At 38.1% G+C, this 20,358-nt stretch overlaps 1 protein-coding gene across 3 annotated transcripts in view; it reads left to right on the top strand.

The window, feature by feature from the left end:
• osbpl10 (oxysterol binding protein like 10) overlaps positions 1–20,358 on the top strand; it is a 93,521-nt gene that overhangs the window by 21,521 nt on the left and 51,642 nt on the right. For 2 of the 3 annotated variants that reach the window (XM_008121409.3, XM_062957480.1), the window contains exons 2-5: positions 549–724; positions 4,061–4,140; positions 11,989–12,180; positions 16,317–16,527. In XM_008121409.3, the coding sequence (XP_008119616.2) occupies positions 549–724; positions 4,061–4,140; positions 11,989–12,180; positions 16,317–16,527 (659 nt within the window). The remainder of the gene's footprint in view (positions 1–548; positions 725–4,060; positions 4,141–11,988; positions 12,181–16,316; positions 16,528–20,358) is intronic. The other variant, XM_062957479.1, reaches the window with a different exon arrangement.

A 20,358-nucleotide genomic window follows, 5' to 3' on the forward strand; every position in this document is an offset into this window, starting at 1 on the left:
ATGAATTGTTATATTATAATCCCTCCTAATTTTAAGAATAGACTTCTATACTGTGCTTTATCTGGGGCTGCCCTTGCCGAGTTGTCTATCACCCACTGAACTGTTTTCTGAACACTTCACTATGTCTTTTTTCTCCCTTTCTGTCATGATCACAACACAACTTTGCCCTTTCTCCATGTGAATTCAGTTTCTAGGGATTGCTGTAATATCACTTTCAGGTGTCCTACTTCTTTCTTCATTAGGTGGATAGTAAAACAAAAATAAAGTATGGTACAGAATTAATTTTACCATGATATAGTGTTACATTAATGGAACTGTTGGGAGATAATATAATACATTTTACTTATTCTGTAAGTTCTTTAAGAAGTGTTTGCTATTCAGTTTGCTTGTAAGAGTGAAAAACTCTCGAGTGAGGATGTTGATACAAACACAACCAATGGGTTTTCTTCTCCAACTCTGTGTATGTTTAGGGAATATACATGGTTATTTTTATTTGCAAAATTAGATAATAATCATTGTGCCTTGTATTTCTATTTTCTCATTAACAGGTACTTTGTGCTGGATTTTGAAACTGGAATTCTACAGTATTTTGTGAATGAACAAAGTAAAAACCAGAAGCCACGAGGGGTGCTGTCCTTAGCTGGGGCTATAGTTTCTCTCAGTGATGAAGCCCCGAACATGTTGGTGGTATACTCAGCTAACGGAGAAATGTATAAACTGAGAGGTATAATATTGCTTTCTTTAAAAACCCAAACTTAGTGTTTTTTTTTGTCATTTTGTCATTTTGCAGTTTTACATTTACTGAATTATGGCAAATGCTCTAATTGGTTTATGTGGGATAAAACTATTATCACTGAAACTGAAAAAAAACACCTTTGGAGTTGAAATGTTCTAGGGCTGATTCAGGCAACCTGCTTCACATGAGGATCAGCTGATAAAACCTGACTTTCTTATCTAAACAGGGGCTTGGTAGTATTAGTCTTGTTTATCAGGGTCAACCTGAGGATAGGGCTGGAGATAGCTTCAGCATTATCATTTGAAATGGGTGGAAATAGGGAAAGGCACAAGTAGTAGGAAGGAACATTTTTCTCTTTTAATTGACCTGCCCCCACAGTAGATAAATAGACAGCTCTGGAAAGCCCTTGAAAAGAAAACGAAGATTATAATTCTCTCCTTTTGTTTTTGTCCCTTATTAAATATTGATTTAGAGCTGGAATATGTTCATTTGATTAATGGGTCAAAACTGTTTATTTGCTTTTTAAACTCCACCTCCTCCCAATGCCATCTAAGCAGCATAAAGAGCATTTTCACCATGTTTCTGGGGCCTCCAGTGTCCTAGGGGATAAAAGCCTCGTGATTTGAAGGTTGGGTTGCTGACCTGAAGGCTGCCAGGTTCAAATCCCAGCTGGGGAGAGCACGGATGAGCTCCCTCTGTCAGCTCCAACTCCATGCGGGGACATGAGAGAAGCCTCCCACAAGGATGGTAAAACATCCGGGCGTCCCCTGGGCAACGTCCTTGCAGACGGCCAATTCTCTCACTCCAGAAGCAACTCCTGACATGAAAAAAAACAAAAAACAAAAACCATGTTTCTAAGTTCCCTTCCCTATTGCATTTTTGGCCCCATTGCATTTTGGCACTTACATTTTTTTAAAAGTAAGTGATTTTTGCTTAATTCATTCTTATTGTTTCCAAAACTATAGTTATGTGAATTGATCATCCATTTAGCACAGACCTGCTGCCGATATTGAGACTGACATGCCTCAAGTGCAGCTTCCCAGATTCTCCATCAATGACAGCTACTTTCACTTGACTGATTAACTATCATTCAATCAATTTCCGGCAAGAATATAGGCATTGTGGACATTGATTGTTGTGTTATCTATGTTGTTGTGTTGGATTAATGTTATTTCATCTGGTATATTAAATAAAGGGGTCTTATAGTTGTAATTGAAGTCAGATCTGGCCACGGTGGTACATGCTTTGATTACATCTAGTCTGGACTACTGTAATGTGCTCTATGTGGGACAGCCTTTGAAAAGTGCTCAGAAACTTCAGTTGGTCCAAACAGCAGCAGCCAGACTGCTAACTGTGATTGGCTACAGGGAGCATGCAACTCCTCTGTTGCGACATCTCCACTGGCTGCCAACATATTCTGAGCACAATTCAAAGTGCTAGTTTTGACCTACAAAGCCCTATATGGCTCTGGTCCAGGCTATCTGAAGGACCGCATCTCTTTCTATGAACCTGGGAGACATCTACAATCTACTGGGGAGGTCCTTCTTTCAGTCCCACCACACTTGGTGGGAACACGGGAAAGGGCCTTTTTGGTGGCTACTCCCAGCCTGTGGGACTCCTTCCCAAGAGAAACCAAGAGGGCCCCATCCCTGCTGGCCTTCCGCAAGCAGGTCAAGACCTTCCTCTGTCAACAGGCTTTTGGGAAAGGGTAAGTGGAGGGTGGGTAGAAAATTGGGGAAGGGAGATATGAGTTTTAAAGGCCATGTAATATATTTGCTGTATTTTAATTCTGTTTTTACAACAATTACTATTGAATTTTTTAACTTTTGTATTGCTCTTTTTAAACTGTTTAATGTGGATAGATGTTAGCTGCCTTGAGTCCCCATGGGGAGAAAGGTGGGATATAAATGATGATGACAATGATGATAAGTTTAATTGGGCCCACATTTTATTAGATTAAAGGTTTTCCCCTGACATTAAGTCCTGTTGTGTTCGACTCTGGGGATTGGTGCTCATCTCCATTTCTAAGCCAAAAAGCCAACTTTGTCCATAGATACCTCCAAGGCCATGTGGCCTGTATGATTATATGGAGCATTGTTATCGTCCCGGTGGAGCAGTACTTCTATACTTACATTTGCAATTTTTATGAACTGCTGGGTTGGCAGAAGCTGGAGCTAACAGCGGGAGTTCACCCCGCTCCCCAGTTTTGAACCTCCAACCTTTTGGTCAGCAAATTCAGCAATTTGACAACAAGCTCAAATAAATAACTGGTTGAGTCCAACCTAGTAATTTTTTTCCATGTCAGGAGCAACTTGAGTAAATAAGAGAGGGATACAAGGTTGGTGTACCTATCTCTAGGAAGGTCTATATAAAGAAACAAAAATGGATACAATTAGTGCTCTTTAACCAAAGGGATGGTAGGTATGTGAGTCAAGAGTATTAGAATTTGCCTGTGGAAGACAAATTCAAGGGAATACACGTGTGCATGCGAGCATGGCTGTATTACATTTTACTCCTGCTTGGCTGTCTTCAGTCAAGTGTCTTTATATTCTAGATTCATATATTGGTTTAATTCCTTTATGAATTTCAAGATTGCCTTGTTTAAGTGAGGATATTCTACCAGGAGTAAAATTTGGATAAAATGAGAAAGGTATTTGAAGTGACTAAATGTTAGTTTAGCCAATTATAATTTCATTTGGTGAATATTTGCCTAGCATATGAGTAAACATATTCTATGCACACATTGTATATATACAATTCAAATGTAATTTACAGTCAGCCTTCCACATTTGCTGGAGTTATTTGTTTGAATCGGGATGGTCATGTTCTTGTTCTGGAATCCAGAGGTGCCATTTTGGTCTCTTGACTCCATTGGGCCACTTTGGCCTGCAGCAGTTGCCTTTTTGGGTTGCAAGAAAGTCATGTGTCGCTCCTGGTTGCCTTTGGGGCCTGATAACAGTTCTAAAATAGCAAAGTTCTGGAATATTTTGTAGGAAGGAAACATTTTCTCAGTCAAATACATCCTTTTTTGCAGGGTGTCCTAAGGCTTGGGGAGTTGCAGTGGATCCCCAAAGTATCCCATATTACAGTGAACTGTACAGTTCCTATCCATGAATTAAATAATTGACAAAATTTATCATGTTGTTTGCTTAGAATCCATCAAACTGAAATTGAAGAAAGTCATTATAAAAATGTTAGTCATTAAAAATCTGTTTTTGGAATGACGAACTTGAAATTTAAGAATAATGAAGCAACAAAACATTGATTCTTTTAAAGAGGTAAACTTGAATAAATTACAACTTTCTTGTGTGTATTTATTTCTAGCTAGTGATACAAAGGAGAGACAATACTGGGTGACTCAGCTGCGATCTTGTGCCAAGTACCATACAGAAAATAATTCAAAGGTAAGTAATTCAAGAGAAATAGTGTTCTTGCCTGTCATTTGGTTTATTAGCACAAATTCTATTCAAGTTCTTAGGTATATTAATAGATCTAAAATTGTTTGAGTTTTGTTTTTGTTTTGCTCTGATATATATTGTAACGAGGTTATGAATATTACCAGCATTAATTGGATTTTCATGGGTTGGAGAAGGCAAGCAGGCGGTAAGAAAGGGGATAATTTTGAAAGGGTCAGGCATAGAATTTAACTGCATCGATATGTTTTCTAAAGAAATATGAGTTACACTAATTAGAGTTTTATTTTCAAAGAACTGAACAAAATGGGAGAATTGTCCCTTTTAAAAATGTATGATTAAATATTGATGGCAGACTTAGTATGTACACCTAATCAGCTTAGCCCATTGTGGCCCAGAACTCCTGAACTTAGGCCAAGGAATATGCTTTGCTCTTTTATTTTTTATTTGCAATGTATTTACTTATAATGTGGGCAATGAATGATAGAAGACCCTGTGGGTAAAAAGAAAGACAGTTCAGTTGGGTCAGTTGCCTCAGTTCATGTTCAGTTACCTTCTCCGCTCCCCATTTCTTTCTAAAACTTTATTGCTACCAGGAAATATGTGTTACTGTCCCTGTTTGAGGAAATAGTGTAGTTGGAGAATGTGGATTACAGTCAGTCTTCATTACTGCTCTGTCTGCTTCTCTTGTGGACTCCCTCCAAAGGATTCTGACCATAGCTGTAGCCTTATTAATTGAGGTCCTTGCTGTGGCCTTTATTAAATATATTAAATTTTCTGAAGAAGGGTAAATCACTTAAAATATCTATGTTTATTAAAGGGTAGACTTAGGGCCATGGTCATAATAAACCGACTTAACTGGAGGTAAGTCCAAAATGACTTTCACACGGCTTACGTGTGAATAAGCAAGCATAGGACTGTACTGTTGAAGTACTGTCAGATTTGGAAAGAAGATAATTTGGATGTGACAGAGCGCATAATAAGAAATAATATCGCACTCTTCTTTTATTGTCCTATTTTTTCAACCATCTGACTCCACTTAGCTTTGCTCATAACAGTTTTAAAAGCTCTCAGTATTCTTGGATTAGTATTCAACCAGCTTTATACTGTGCACTGCCAAATTTTTGAGTGCAGCTGATTAAAACAAATTCCTTTGTGATCATGGGGAGAATTGCCATTCTGTATTTTAAAAGAAGATTGGTTTAAGTAAGTCACCGATTAACAATATTTTGAGTTGTATCACTTGCATTATTGCAAGTAGGTTCAAGCAGAGTTTGCTCCCACCCTCCTGCTTTGGTGTTAACCTTAGTATCATGGCTTTTCAGTGAGAAGGGGGCGTGGGGCGGGGCGTGGGGCGTATAAACACAGAGGAAAAGAGCATTGCATTCTAACTCACGATGAAATAAAATACATTTAAACATATTAAAAAACAGAAACAAACCACTTTCATTTAATGTGGACTTTAATTATCCTTTCAACCTGATGGTTTGATGTTTTCTGGACAGAGGAGGATTAACTGTAAAACCTGTAATGTGATCTATTTGAGGAATTCAGTTGCTGAGGTTCAGGATGTGAAGTGCTCTGCTTAAAATAAACAAATACACCTTTCTCGTAAATGTGAGGGATGGTGCCAATTTTTGTGCAGAAGTTAAACACTGAGTTTTTGAGCATCACATGAGATGTGTTAATGGAATTTTTCAAGTCCTGTTCTGGAATTGTAGTAGGATCCCACAATTCTGTGCCTTTGGAGCATATGGGGTATTCTGATATTTAGTCTACTGGGTATTAACCTTCTGCATGTCAGAGAAGAAATTAAACATCATTAATGAGCTGAGTTCTGTGCATGCATCTATCACAAATAGAGGGGAATGTGCTGCCTAGAAGACTGTATAAATGTCCTACCTGGTGTTCAGTAGGTCATTTCTGTCCAAATCTGTTTTGCATTACTGTAGGTTATTAATACTTTACTGGAAATACTTACTACTACAGAGTACTTTTATATTTAATAGAATGAGAACCTAGAATACTGTAGATACAATTCTTTTTTTTCTTTTTTTTGCCAGAACGTTGATGAAAATCTTGCCTTATTATTTGGGGGTGCATGTCTGCCAGACAGATTTTTTACAAAATTTCAAGGGGATCTAGTTTTCAATGAATATTTTAACAAACTATAGTTTGAGGTCTTCAATATTGCTTTTGATTAGTTGTTTTTAATCAAATACCAAGGGTGGGAACTATGTGGATGTTGTTCTGATGCTATTATATTGAAAATCCACCATTTCCCCAATTGGCTGCCATGGTTAGGGCTTCTGGGAGTTACAGTTCAATATCATCAGATTAGTGGTTCCCAACCTGTGAGTCCCCAGATGTTTTGGCCTTCAACTCCCAGAAATCCTAACATCTTGTAAACTGGTTGGGGTTTCTGGAGTTGTAGGCCAAAACACCTGGAGACCCACATGTTGAGAACCACTGATGTAGAGGCCCACATATTTTACATATTTCTCATATAAGCTCAACTCAAATATGACATTAAACTACAGAAATGTAATCATAACTTGAGATTTCAAACTCATAAGGAAATTGGGCATAAAATGCTGAATGAAGCCATTTTTCTTCATTCTATGTTATACACTTAATTTCTCATTTCCTTTAAATCTCTAAAGTTGTTCTAAATCACTATGCCCTCTGCCATTGGCAAAGTGGCATTATGTATATTGTCACATTTTAATGGGATGCTCTCCTTGGTAACTTTCAAGGCAGCTCTTTTATGGATTATACAATGCGTTCTCGCCATAGCATTTGGTGCAAATGACATAAATGTATTTTTCAGACTTGTATCTGGTTCTGTTCTAATGTCTTAATGCATCTTATACCATTGTAATTGCGTGATCCTGTTCTGGAGTCTCCCTGGAGTATCTGGCATCAGATTAAGGTCTTTCCGAAACTTAATTCCTGAAACCCCTGCTATTTTTCCCCTGTACAAAGCAAAAATATGATCATTCGGAAATCAAAATTCCCAGCCATTCCCAACTTCTAGATGGCCTTTCCCTTGTCTGGGACCTTTGATATGCTAGGCTACAGCCCCATTATCCCCGGCCACCATGACTTTCCCACACTCCACTATTCCCGATGAGAAATAGATATTTATTTTTACCCTTTCATCCTTCAGACATTTTGGACTTCCAACTTTGATAAAACTATGTAACAAATATTGAAAAAAAATTGTTCTTGGTTTGAAAGTATTCCTGTTTAATTGTGTGGTACTTACTTTGAAAATAGTTGTTATACTCCAGAAACTTCGTTTTTGTTGCTGCCACAAACTATGTTGAATTGGTTGAGAGTCAGTGAGATATTCATTGAAAAACTATAGCAAAATGTGATGCGGGATGTTCTACAAACATGACATTTTTGCAGTTTAATAAGCCTTTTTCATGTTTTTATGATAGAACCAACCAGGAACTGACATTTATAACCCAGGAACAAATACTGTGTTACATAGTATAATCCTTGATGGTTGACTATGCTAGTTAATGGGGCGGAAGTCTGAAATATGTGGCGGATTCTAGATTGGGAACTACTGGATTACAGTGTTCCCTCACTTATCCCTGGGGTTAGGTTCCGGGACCACCCGCAATAAGTGAAAATCCGCGAAGTAGGGACACTATATTTATTTTAATATTTATACATTATTTTAGTAGTTATACATTATTTTAGGTCTTTATCAACCAATCGTGTGTTGATAAATTGCCGCCTCCTCTTCCCGTTGCAGCTTGGGCTCCTTTTCTCCCCCTTCGGCTTCTCCTTCCTCCCTTCCTCAGGCTGTAAATTTTAATTTTTTATGATTTCTAATAGTCTTTTAGAGTTTATTGAAAAACCTCGAAACAGCGAATCCACAAAAAGTGAACCGCAAAGTAGTGAGGGAACACTGTATACCATATACCGCAGTGGAGCAAGCAGGCCCCCAAAAGCTCCAAGTCCCATCCTGGTAGGAGTCCTCATTCTTCACCAGTTCTGTGGCAGTTGAAGGGACTACATCAGCTGAAATCACTGTGGGCTGTATAGCCATTTGTTTTGTAGAAACTATTTTTTTCTCTTCTCTCTAAGCAAGCAATTTTGTAGCATTTGGGGGAGAAGAGGTCAAATGATAGAACTATTAGATATCATTAGCTTAGTTTACTTGCAATGGCTGTTGTGTGTAAAGGGACCATTGAGGTGTGTTCTCCTTAACAAATACATTTTCCCTTTGTTTCAAAATAAGCTGGTATTATCATGTACATGCTGGGAATGCTCTGTTCTTTTTTCTTTGATCTATCCCCTTATTTTGTTCATCTTTCATCTTGCCTTTTTGGTGTTTCTATATGGCTGTCTTTCTCGTTCTTTTGAAGCCAAATCTTTCTCTTTTTTTCAAACATAGATCCTCGCTTTTCTGCTAGACTCTTTTCTCTTATTTTCATGTTTTCTCAGTTTCTCAGAATTCAGTCTTGTTATTTTTCAGTTGTCAAACACTGCTGAATTTCTTTTCATTTTCATTGGTTCTGTTATTATGAACCAAAGGATTACTGTAGTGCTATTCTACTTGCGTTTCCCTTTTCTCACCTTAAGTCAGCGTTTCTCAACCCAGGGGTCGGGACCCCTGGGGGGTGCGTGGAGGGTTTCAGCGGGCTTGCCAAAGACCATCAGACAACACATATTTCTGATGTTCTTAGGAACCCAAATCCTTACAGTATTTTTTGTTGGTTGTGGGGGTTCTGTGTGGGACGTTTGGCCCAATTCTATCATTGATGGGGTTCAAGGGGCTATGTGATTGTATGTGAACTTTAAATCCCAGCAACTACAACTCCCAAATGCCAAGGTCTATTTTCCCCAAACTCCACCAGTGTTCAAATTCAGGCATATTGTGTATTCGTGCCAGGTTTGGTCCAGATCCATCATTTTTTGGAATCCACAGTGTTCTCTGGATGTAGGTGAACTGCAACTCCAAAATTCAAGTTCAATGCCCACCAAACCCTTTCAGTATTTTCTGTTGGTCATGAGAGTTCTGTGTGCCATGTTTAGTTCAATTCCATTGTTGGTGGAGTTCAGAATGCTCTTTGATTGTAGATTAACTATAAATCCCAGCAACTGCAACTCTCAAATGACTAAATCAGTTCCCCCCTCCAACCCCACCAGTATTCAAATTTGGACGTATCAGGTATTTGTGCCAAATTTGGTCCAGTGAATGAAAATACATCCTGCATATTAGATATTTACATTACGATTAATAATAGTAGAAAAATTACAGTTATGAAGTAACACCAATTTTTTTTTATGGTTGGGGTCACCACAACATGAGGAACTGTATTAAGGGGATTGCGGCATTAGGAAGGTTGAGAACCACTGCTTTAAGTGTCTTGTATTTTGTGTTCTGCCACTCACCATTTTTTGCCTGAAAAACCATATTTTCATTGCTTATGATTTATTTGTTCCTCTTCATATTCAACTGAAGAGCCTGTTGCTCACCTTGAAGTATATTTATGTTCTAATATTAACTTTCTTCTTACCTCAGCATTTTGGCTTTCTTTTGCTTGCAAAATTCAGTATTTTCCCTCCCTTATACATTGTATCTTTTTTTACAAGTTAAGTTAATTTTAAAAGAGTAATTAATCTGTGCTACACTTTTTATTGGTCTTTAGCTCGTTTATATAATCCTTGCTTTCATTTTGAATTCTGTTTTTGCCTGAAGTTATATAGTATGCCTGTTGGGTAGGATTTATCATCTTGTGTGTTTTGTAGTGTCTAGATTTTAGATGCTAAAAATACATTACTTCATACATATTGCAGAGGTTCAGAGTGCATTATCAAGTACTTTTACTTGGGATTGCTTCTTGTGGTTGTATCTGCATGTATTTTGAGCCTAGTACACTGGATGGAACTGGATGACAGGAAGCCCATCTGCTGGGTTATAGAAGGATGATTGTCTTTGGTTAGCGATCGCTTAGTATCCGGATCTCTTGGTGAAATAACATGAAATCAATTAGGGAGTCAATTATGAAATCAATTACGTGAAGATATTTGTTCTGGGATTGCTTTAACTGTATAAATTTATCTCTGTTTCTGGATTCTTCATTTTTAGAAGAAAGTGTGAAAACATTGATGGGCCTTCTGTAGCCCTTTTCAAGAGACACTTGCTCTAGCCATATTGAATACAGGGAGTGTGCAGATACCTTGGCTTCAACTTGCTTTCCCTCCCCACCCTTTCCTCATTTCCCTCTCCCCCTCTTCACTTGTTGTGATTTTCTTTTTATGTGAAATTTCTGAGGTTATTTGAAACTTTAAGATGAGCTGTCATTTCTCTCTCCTTGTTAAGGTGAGGCAGTGGAAGGTGAATTGGCTTTAGTAATGGACTGACTGAATGCCAGTAAACTCAGTCTGGAATAGCGAGAGAGAGACATTGCTGGCTCATTTGAGTGGTAGTCACTGTTTTTGAACAGATGTGTAGTCTTTGAAGGAACAGACTTGACATTTAGGAAGGCTCCTTGAATAAGTTGCAGGTCACCTTTATGACAGGCATATGCTCTGCTAATGTCCAGGGTACACCAGTGTGATATGTGAGGAAGGTTCCTTTGAAGACTGCTGAGAAGTTTCCGTTATTTCCGAAGTACAGAAAGGAGACTGCTAACTGGGACTGTTAGAACCACACTTGCAGTACAGAAAGTTGCTGCTCAGTCTTCCTTTATTATAGGGTATTCCATACATGTACCTTCAATAGAGAGATAATTCTGTATCTATTGAGCATCCTGTCCTCAAATGACTGTTCTAGATGTGCAGGTTTTTTTTGTTTGTATTTGTACAAACCTCTCTTTGTTGTTGTCAGTGCATTGTTTAGTTACCCTCCTGTTGGCTTTGACCAGCTGAATGGGTAATGATGGATGTAAATTATTTAGAATATTTGAAAGCATTATGTAAATATCAAGCATTACTATTACTGTTGCTATTGCTGCTACAAATACCATGTTTCACTAAAAAGACACTGGCTTTTATTTATTTTTCCTCAAGAAGACACACTATGGCTTATTTTCAGGGGCTGTCTTATTTTTATTAAGTATGGTACGACAATCTACATTTATTCAAATATAGTTAAGTTGTCTCGGCGCTGGTACTTCATAGCCACATTTATTACTATGTCTTATTTTTGGAGTATTATATTGTACAAATGCTTAGAAATTCTGCTACAGCTTATTTTATGGGTATGTCTTATTTTCGGGGAAACAAGGTAGTACTATTACTACTGTTATAGGAGGGTGAATTAACTAGATGGATAAATAATTTCTTAAGGTAGGTACTGTAGTTGTGGTAATGTCATGATTCATGGCTAAAACTTTGGTGCTGGTTGATCTGAGTAGAAGTACTAAAGCCTTGAGGAATATATCTTTAGAAGGGAGAAAGAGAAAGGGTGAATTAATGGCGGGGTAGCAAAAGGTAGATAATTGGAATTAATGAAGTAATATTGACTTGACTCTTTCCATTCTCCCATATACTTGATCTTGTCTATAAAAGCCCATATGGGTTAGAAAGGATTGGAAGGATTGCCTTTTAAAACTCTTTTGGAGCTCCTTTATCTTATATTCAGTAGGCACTGGCCATGCTTTTAATGTTAGAAGGACCTAAATAGGTATATGGATAGTGACTAGATTTTAGACTTGGAATTAGAAGGAAGAGGAGATTATTGTGAATGTTTGATAACATGAACAACAGTGTTTTAGCTGATTTCACCAGAACAAAAAATCTCAGTATTATTTGAGAGAGTATTATTCTCATACCATTATCTTCTTGTACTTCTAAAACCTCTGGTTGTTCTAGAGCACTCCAACCTCACGAATGAAAAGCTTATCTCTATTGCCTCTTGGAACAATCAACTCCACATCTCCCAGTTTTCAGAAAAACCTGAACCAGAGTGGGCCACCCGTTGTCACCATTACACATCACAAATCGCCTGCAGCAGCACGAAGAGCCAAGAACCAGTGCCCTGGCCAGCTTCATGAAGTCAGAGAGGTAGGAGTTGTATGGAGAGCTTTTTTGTTGGTGCTCACAGGATATAATTGTTCAAAAAATTTTATGCCATAAAAATAGAGGTATGTCAACATCTATCATGTTGACATACAGCTCTGAATACTAGGGTTCGAATCCCCACTTAGCCATGAAAATCCACCTGGTGACCTTGAGCAAGTCACACACACTTAGCCTCAGAGAAAGGCAAAGACAAACCTCTTCTGAACAAATCTTGCCAAGAAAATCTTCTGATAGAACAGCCTTAGGGTGTAAATAGAAGTCAATATGTTGCCCTGAAACACTCCTATGAATTTCTCTGGTGGTCTTTATTTGGAAGGTATCAATGGTAGGAAAATATTTACCAGAACTTCAGTTGCATACAGAGAGTGATAGAGATGGTATTATCTCCTCCTTGCAATGAAGGGTTGAAGACAGTACTGTTTTAGTGAGGATGCTGGACAGAAAATATTTATGAGCCTGTACATTTAAAAATCAGGATGTTCTCTGGTTGGAAGTTAGGAGCAGAAAGTCCTTCCATAAAAGGCATCTGCTGTAATTGGACTCTTCTCTCAGTGGGCAGAAAGATTTTAGCAGCTTTGATCAAGAAGGACAAGATAGGAAAGCTTTAAGAAAGCAGACTTCTAAAGGCCAGTTTCGATTTGAAAGAGCAATCTGAGATGAAAGCTTTATGTTTTCTCTTGACAGTACTGGCTTAAGATGATACCATCCTTGTGGTATCTCACCACTGTGGAAAGAATTGTATTCATCGCTGGTGGACATGAGTAGTTGCACAGTACAATGGAGTTGTGTGGAGTGAGGATACAAGACATGCATTCTTAGCCATATCCCAGTCTTGCACAGCATTTTCAGCCTATTTGAAGTTTCAACCTATATATCTAAACAGCAAATACAAATGAATTAAATAGAATTGGATTGCAGACTATGGTTACAGCGTAGTTTTAAACTGCTGAGACCAATGAAGAAAGATTTTAGCCTATGTGTTCAGACAATAAAGGAGGGAAATCTCATAACATAGTATTAACCCTTGTATATGCAAGGGATACTTTCCTTGACTTTATCTTTGTGTGAATATATGCAAAAACACAGATAAGAGTGAAACCTAATGAAATGAAGGATTTCTAACCCCAGAATATAATAGTGTCACTCAGGAGTATTTAGGACAGTGATGGTCAAGCTATGACACACGTGTCAGCACTGACACACCTAGTCATTTTTGCTGACACGCTGCCGCATGCAGATTGATTGGATGACTATGTCTTTTGTGGCCAAATTTGGTGTGATTTGGTCCAGTGGTTTTGTTGTTTACTCCATGGGAATTATGCACATTACATTTATATATATAGATAGATTATTATTATTCTATTATTATTGTAGTATATTATCATATTATTACTATTATATTATTATTATTATATTATTATTCACTACTACATTGAAACTAGAATAGAGAGAAATCAGTGTGGAAACTGCAAGAGGTACCATAGATTGTTGTACATGGAAATAATGGTAGTAAATAGTTTTTGATTTATTAAATACAGTTATTTATTACAATTATACATTTTTGTTATTTAAAATATACATATTGCAAAATTATGGTTTTTTTTCTCAAAGTGACACACCACCCAAGTCATGCTAGTTTTTTTTTGTGAATTTTGACACACCAAGCGCAAAAGCTTGCCCATCATTGATTTAGGAGATTATGATGATTAAATCCACATTAACTGCTATGGCTGCCTTCAGTGGAATTCTAGGGTTTGTAATTTAGTGAGGCCCAGGACTTCTCTGGATGAGATTTTTTTTTTTAGTGAGGCCCAGGACTTCTCTGGATGAGAATTGTAAAGGCCCCTCCCTAAACTGCAAATCCCAGGATTCCATAGAAGGCAGCCATAGCAGTTAAAGTGAAATGACAGCACTTTTACAGTGTAGTGTGATAATCTGCTCATAAAATGTCTAGGGAGGATGTATTTTGTCAGATGTGGATAAATGAAACCCTGGATATGAGTACCATAAATATGGGGGTCATACCGTGGCTCTTAGTATGGTTAGCAATAGCTGTCCTATACTAAATTTGTCTCTTCAGAGAAAAGTGTACCAGTTCTCAGAGGCTAGGTAGATTAATAGGCTATTTGCTAATAACTTTCTATCATGCACTGTCATACTTGAATTTTAATTTTAATTCATGCGGTCGTTTGCACTTCAAAAGCTTGAGAATTGGTCCTAAGCACAGATAATATGCAGCTAGTATGTTTATATTTTAAATCCATTTAACATTAACATTGCTACTATTCCTCCCCCATCTTGTTCTTGTTGTGATGTTCTGTAGACATTTAGAACTGTAACTTTCATACGAGTGTCCCACCATGTGTATCGAGTGCTCAGAATTGCTTGACAGTAAAACAGGACTTCTTAAACTGTGGTCCTGACCCCAAATGGGGCCCCCTTAGCTCAATTTTTGGGTCCCAAAAAAGTTCTCTGAATGCCACCTAGTGACTGTTTTAGATATTTATATGACTCTCTTATGCAATATTTATAGCGAACTCTGCAGAAGATGCTTCAGTTGTACTTCATAAAAAAAGGAAAAGCAGCTTCTTTGGCAAGTTCTGAAATGCTGATTTGTTTTCAGTAAATGTTTGATAACTACTTTATATACCTATACATCTGGGGTGACATAAAACTTTCTTGGACCCAAAGAGGTTGTGAATGGAAAAGTTTTAGAAGCCCTGGTCTAAAACATTAGGGTACCAGTTGGGGGGGAAATGTCAGGAATCAGTGCTGCAAAGGATATTTGGTACTTATTGTGTTTCAACTACGATGGTTTCCAGGTATGCTTTTAGAATTTATTTTGATTGCATATTACATTCAGCGCGTTTTGACTTCTTATAGCAAAAGGATTAGTGATTTAACACCCAAAGTATTAGATTTTCAAGCCTAGACATAATTAAAGAAGCTTTGAAAATATAATTTCTAATGGCTTGTAGTATTATGCTGTTTAAATGTGGATTCTTTCCATGCTTTTCCACTGCCTAAGAAACACATTCAGAGATTTAAAAAAATACAGTTAAGAAGGAATTATTTTCTTTCCATCATTAGATTCATAATCCTATGAGTGGAAACTTAAATATTAGGCAAAGGACTGAAATGGAAGGACATGTTGTTCAACCAAATGTTTACCTATAGCAGAAGAATTTCTAGCACTGTGTTTGGATCAAGCTCCTCCCTGACTTCTCAAACTAGTATTTGAAAAACAAATATGAGATAGAACAGGACTGACTAATCTGTTCCATCATAAAATGATTAGCATAAATATGCAAGTCTCTTTTCTAAAGGGAAAAATATATGCTTTTTATTCTTTGGTTTTGCTAATGGAATTATTTGGAATATTTCTGAAGAATTAAAGTAAACACCGTTGAAGGATTGGTTACAAGAGACAGAGCACTTATAAGGCCATTGATTATTAACACACTATAAAGGGAAGAGTTTAGATGGAACTTTTGAAATCAACTTAGAACAATAATGTAATGCATTATAGATTTAGGGCTGGCACATACTGTACTACAGATAGGGCAAGTGTCTTATTTATACAAGTCTTGCCCTTTGTACTTCTCTTGTTGTGCCAGCCACAAAAACCCTTGATTATGGGACATGTTCATTTAAGTACAAGTTGAATTCATAATGTTGAAATTCACAGGGCAAAATGTGTATGTTATGGATTAAATACAGTTATTAATACCACTTACAGTAAACCTACTGGGTCTTCTAGACTGATGTAACTGATGACTTAACTATTCACCAGTAGAACAAGTAGGTCTGCTCTAGGTAGGACTAGCAGTTGCATTTAGCCTTGTGACATCTAAATCCTAATGCTTAGTACTTTTATGCACAGTTCAGCCCTTGGTGAGATGCGGAACTTGGCTGTTTAAGTTTAAGGTATTGTCTCTTGTACTTCATGTGCTATGGTGGAACAGGATTGACATAAATGGCATTATCTGCCCATGTTTTTATAGACCATTCTTTAAGCCAGATTTAGAGAATTTGAAATGATCGATATCAAGGGAAGCATAGAAACAAGTTTGTGTGTGTGTGCTTTTAAATGTATATGCATGTATATACACTTGCAGATCATGAGCCAAGTGGAGGGACAACAAAAGAACCTTGTGCAAGCCATTGAATCCCTCCCAGGTTCTGGTCCTCTTTCTGCCTTGGATCAAGACTTACTGCTATTAAAAGCTACCTCTGCCGCCGCCCTCTGCTGCCTTGGAGAATGCCTGCATTTGCTACAACAGAGCATAAACCAAGTGAGCCCGCATAGTAACAGGACATTGCCTTCAGGTGAGCAGTGCTGGCTTGATTTTTGATAGGAAAATACTCTGGTCATTTCACACTTTCCTTAAAAACAACATAAAGGTTTCATGTGGCTTTAACCAAAATGTAAAAAGTGGAGGCAGTGGCTTTTCTGTATAGTCTTTTTGAGTGAGTCATGAATTAATCCAGTGAGCTTTTAATCTTGATTTTAAAATATGAGTGGTTTTATGTAGTAGTCTTAGTGAAAAATAATCCTATAAGATATGGGCCTGCTTATCAAACTTTGAATGCTGGCAAGTAAATGCTCAAAGAAAAGCCATGCAGCATGCATACTATATCCATGGACTCTGCATCTCCGAATTTAACTAACCACAAATCCAATATATATGTTTTTAAAATAAAGGGATATTGTGATTGGCAGCTGCATTAGGAACTCCTTCTTGTTTGTTCAGGAGCAGTAGCACCATCACTGCTAGCCTGTCCTCAGGATGTTTGCCATTCTACAAACAGTGGCTTCCAGCTTTTCCAGGAACATGGTGATTGATGGTGGTTGGTGCTCCTGCTTGTTCATTCATGAGAGCATCATTGCTGCAGCTCACCATATATTACAGAAGCTGTTTGCCACCTGTGATCAGCAGCAGCAGCGAGCCACTTCTTCAGGGACATGGTGATTGACAGTTGCACTCCTGCTTGCAAACAAATCAAGTAACAGTGCCAAGCTTTAACTCCCTTTCCCACTTTACACCAAGGCAGGGTACAGTTAGCAAGGAGCAGAAGAAGAGAGGCAGGAAGGTAAATCATGGCTTGGAAATATGGCTGTGGTGTATTGGTGGAATGTGGGAAGGTAGTTAAGGCCAATCATCATGTCCCTGAAGAAGCTGCTTGCAGTTGTTGCCAATTTCAGAGTGAACAAACTAGCAGAAACACCTTCTGCCACCTCCAGGGCTTGGTGTTGCCTTTGTGACTATCCTATGAACAAGCCTGATAGCACCTTTCCACAGCATGGATCCAAGGAGCCCCTGGTGAACACAAGGTTTAATAAAGACGATGATGATGATGTTGATGACGACGACGACGACATCAACAACAACAACAACAACAACTTTATTTTTGTATGTCATCTCCATCTCCCCGAAGGGACTCGGGGTGACTTACATATGGCACAAAGTGTCTAAAACAACATATAAAATAAACACACAGTACAATACAAAATAAAACTAGTAGTATTACAAAAAACAATTTGAACTCAGAACAGTGCCCAATAACATCAGCTGTCGTAAAAATATGGCCAACTGTAAACAAGAAGAAGGGAAAGGGATAATGCAAGTTGTAGCTAAGGAACAAGGGCATGGGATGAAAGTGCTGTGCTGTATCATAATTGTGGACCATTGGGCTAGACATTCTCAAAGCCTTGTCTAAACATCCAAATCTTCAATTCCCTCCAGAAGGAGGGCAAGGTTTGACCTTCAACTTATCCACATGTCATGCCAAAATCCACAATTTTGGCCCCAAAGCCTGCCCTTGAGGTGGACTTACACACAAGTACATATAGTGTTCCAGAAGCTTTTGATATTGTTAGTAGAGGTTTGTGAGACCATGTGGTTATGTTTACTCCATTGGCTGCACAAAGGTTGTGTTAAGCTATCCAGTTTTTCTGCATGAAGTATTATATGGCATTATAGCAATATAATAATTCAAGCCATGATCATATCCATAGTGTCCCCCAGCAGCATTTTGGATCCTTGCAAGCCATAAACTGGCATAACAATGCATAATTACAGACTAAGGACAATGTTGTTTTTCTTTGGCTTCCCTCACAGTGCTAATTCTTTCCTTGCTCTCCTCTGTTCCTTTCTTTCTCTCTGGTTTTTATCTTCTTCTACTCTAGTAATAATTCCCCCTGTGCCAAATTCACATGAGTCACTACCGTTCTACTCTGGCTATTGGACTGTTTCCAAGTAGTCTCTTCTTCCTACAGTTTCTTTTTTCATCATTAAAAAAAGACTTCTCTGTGAAATGCAATGCATTTAACTAACTCTTTAACCCATTTTCTTTGCCATCTGTACTCACCACAGAGGTTTTTTTTCTTTAAAAAAGGCAAATGATGCAGATGTTCAAAAGATAACCCTTTCTCAAGAAACCAACGTTTCACAAATTTTGGAATACTGCTTTTGGTCCCTAAAATTGTTTTCAACACTTTGCTGTATCTCATCTGTAAAACAGTCAATATTGATTTGACTCAGGGATAGGCTTGTAAGGAGAACTGGGCTACTTTTCTTCTGAGAAAGTAATTGGCTTCTATTTTTAAAAATGGATATAAAGATCAGTAGGTTCTAAATATGTCCAGAAGTCTCTTTCTGTCTTTGAATTTTTAAATAGGTCAAAGTTAACAGAGCAATCCTCTACTTGTTTACACAAAAGTAAGTACCATTGAAATCAGTGGAGTTTACTTCTGGGTAAGTAAGAGTAGTGTGGCTCGTAATCTGAAAGGCAAAGTGACTGAAGACACCTTTGCCTCATTCTTTTTTTCCTCCCTCCTCCTTTCCTCAGTTTCATATATTCAGTTGGTGCTCCACATTTATGGTTTTGGCTTTTGTGGGTTTGGTTATAATGTTCTTTCTAGTAATCTCTAGGTCCTTCAGTGCAACTATATGGTCAGCGTCCATGGGAAGTAGACCCTAGAACCATGCTGGAAGATGTGTTGTTGAAGGCTTTCATGGCCAGAATCACAGGGTTGTTGCGTGTTTTCCAGGCTGTATGGCCATGTTCCAGAAGCATTCTCTCCTGATGTTTCGCCCACATCTATGGCAGGCATCCTCAGAGGACGAAACGTCAGGAGAGAATGCTTCTGGATCATGGCCATACAGCCCAGAAAACACACAACAACCCCATGCTGGAAGAACTAGAGATTCCTAGAGAGGTGTGTTCTCAAGCAAAAAATAGCAGTTTTTTATTTGTGGTTTTTCCACTTTTATGGGGGCCCTGTGTCCCTAACCCAGATGTGGGCGAACTTTGGCCCTCTAAGTGTTTTGGACTTCAACTCCCACACTTCTTAACAGCTTGTAAACTGGTGGGAGATGAACTTTTCCCATGCCTGTCCTAACCCCAGTGAATGTGGTGCCCTGACTGTACTTATATTTTCTCTTTCTCTTTCACCAGTCTGTCTCAATTGCAGGTAGAATATGTAACAAGATGCCACCTTTCCATAATACTTACTGTACTTGATTTGTTCTAGTATTCCCAGCCAAGGGCTAGCTCTTTTGTAATATATTTAGCATGGCCTCACAACCTCTGAGGATGCCTGCCATAGATGCAGGTGAAATGTCAGGATGAATGCCTCTGGAACATGGCCAAACAGCCCAGAAAACTCATAGCAACCCAACATTAATTATGTTTAAAACTGTTTTAGTATTTGCATAGTTTAAATGGTATTGTAATGCTTTAAATTGTGAGCTGCTTTGAGTCTCCATATGGAGAGAAAAACCAGGATATAAATAAACATTATTATTATTATTATTATTATTATTATTATTATTATTATTATTATTCATAGCAGCTAAGCCAAGTTGAAGGTTTCACTGTCTTGGAGCTATGGCATAAATAAATGGCAACAGAGTTTGTTATGGAATCGCGAAAGCTGTAATTTTACAATAAGTAAAGGTAAAGATTTCCCCCTGACATTGTCTAGTCATGTCTGACTCTGAGGGTTGGTGCTCATCTCCATTTCTAAGCCAAAGAGCCAGCATTGTCCATAGACATCTTCAAGTTCATATGGCCAGCATGACTTCATGGAGTGCCGTTACCTTCCTGCTGGAGCAGTGCCTATTGATCTACTCACATTTGCATGTTTTCAAACTG

This window comes from Anolis carolinensis, chromosome 6, assembly GCF_035594765.1.
Source record: "Anolis carolinensis isolate JA03-04 chromosome 6, rAnoCar3.1.pri, whole genome shotgun sequence".
Taxonomy (NCBI): Eukaryota; Metazoa; Chordata; class Lepidosauria; order Squamata; family Dactyloidae; genus Anolis; species Anolis carolinensis.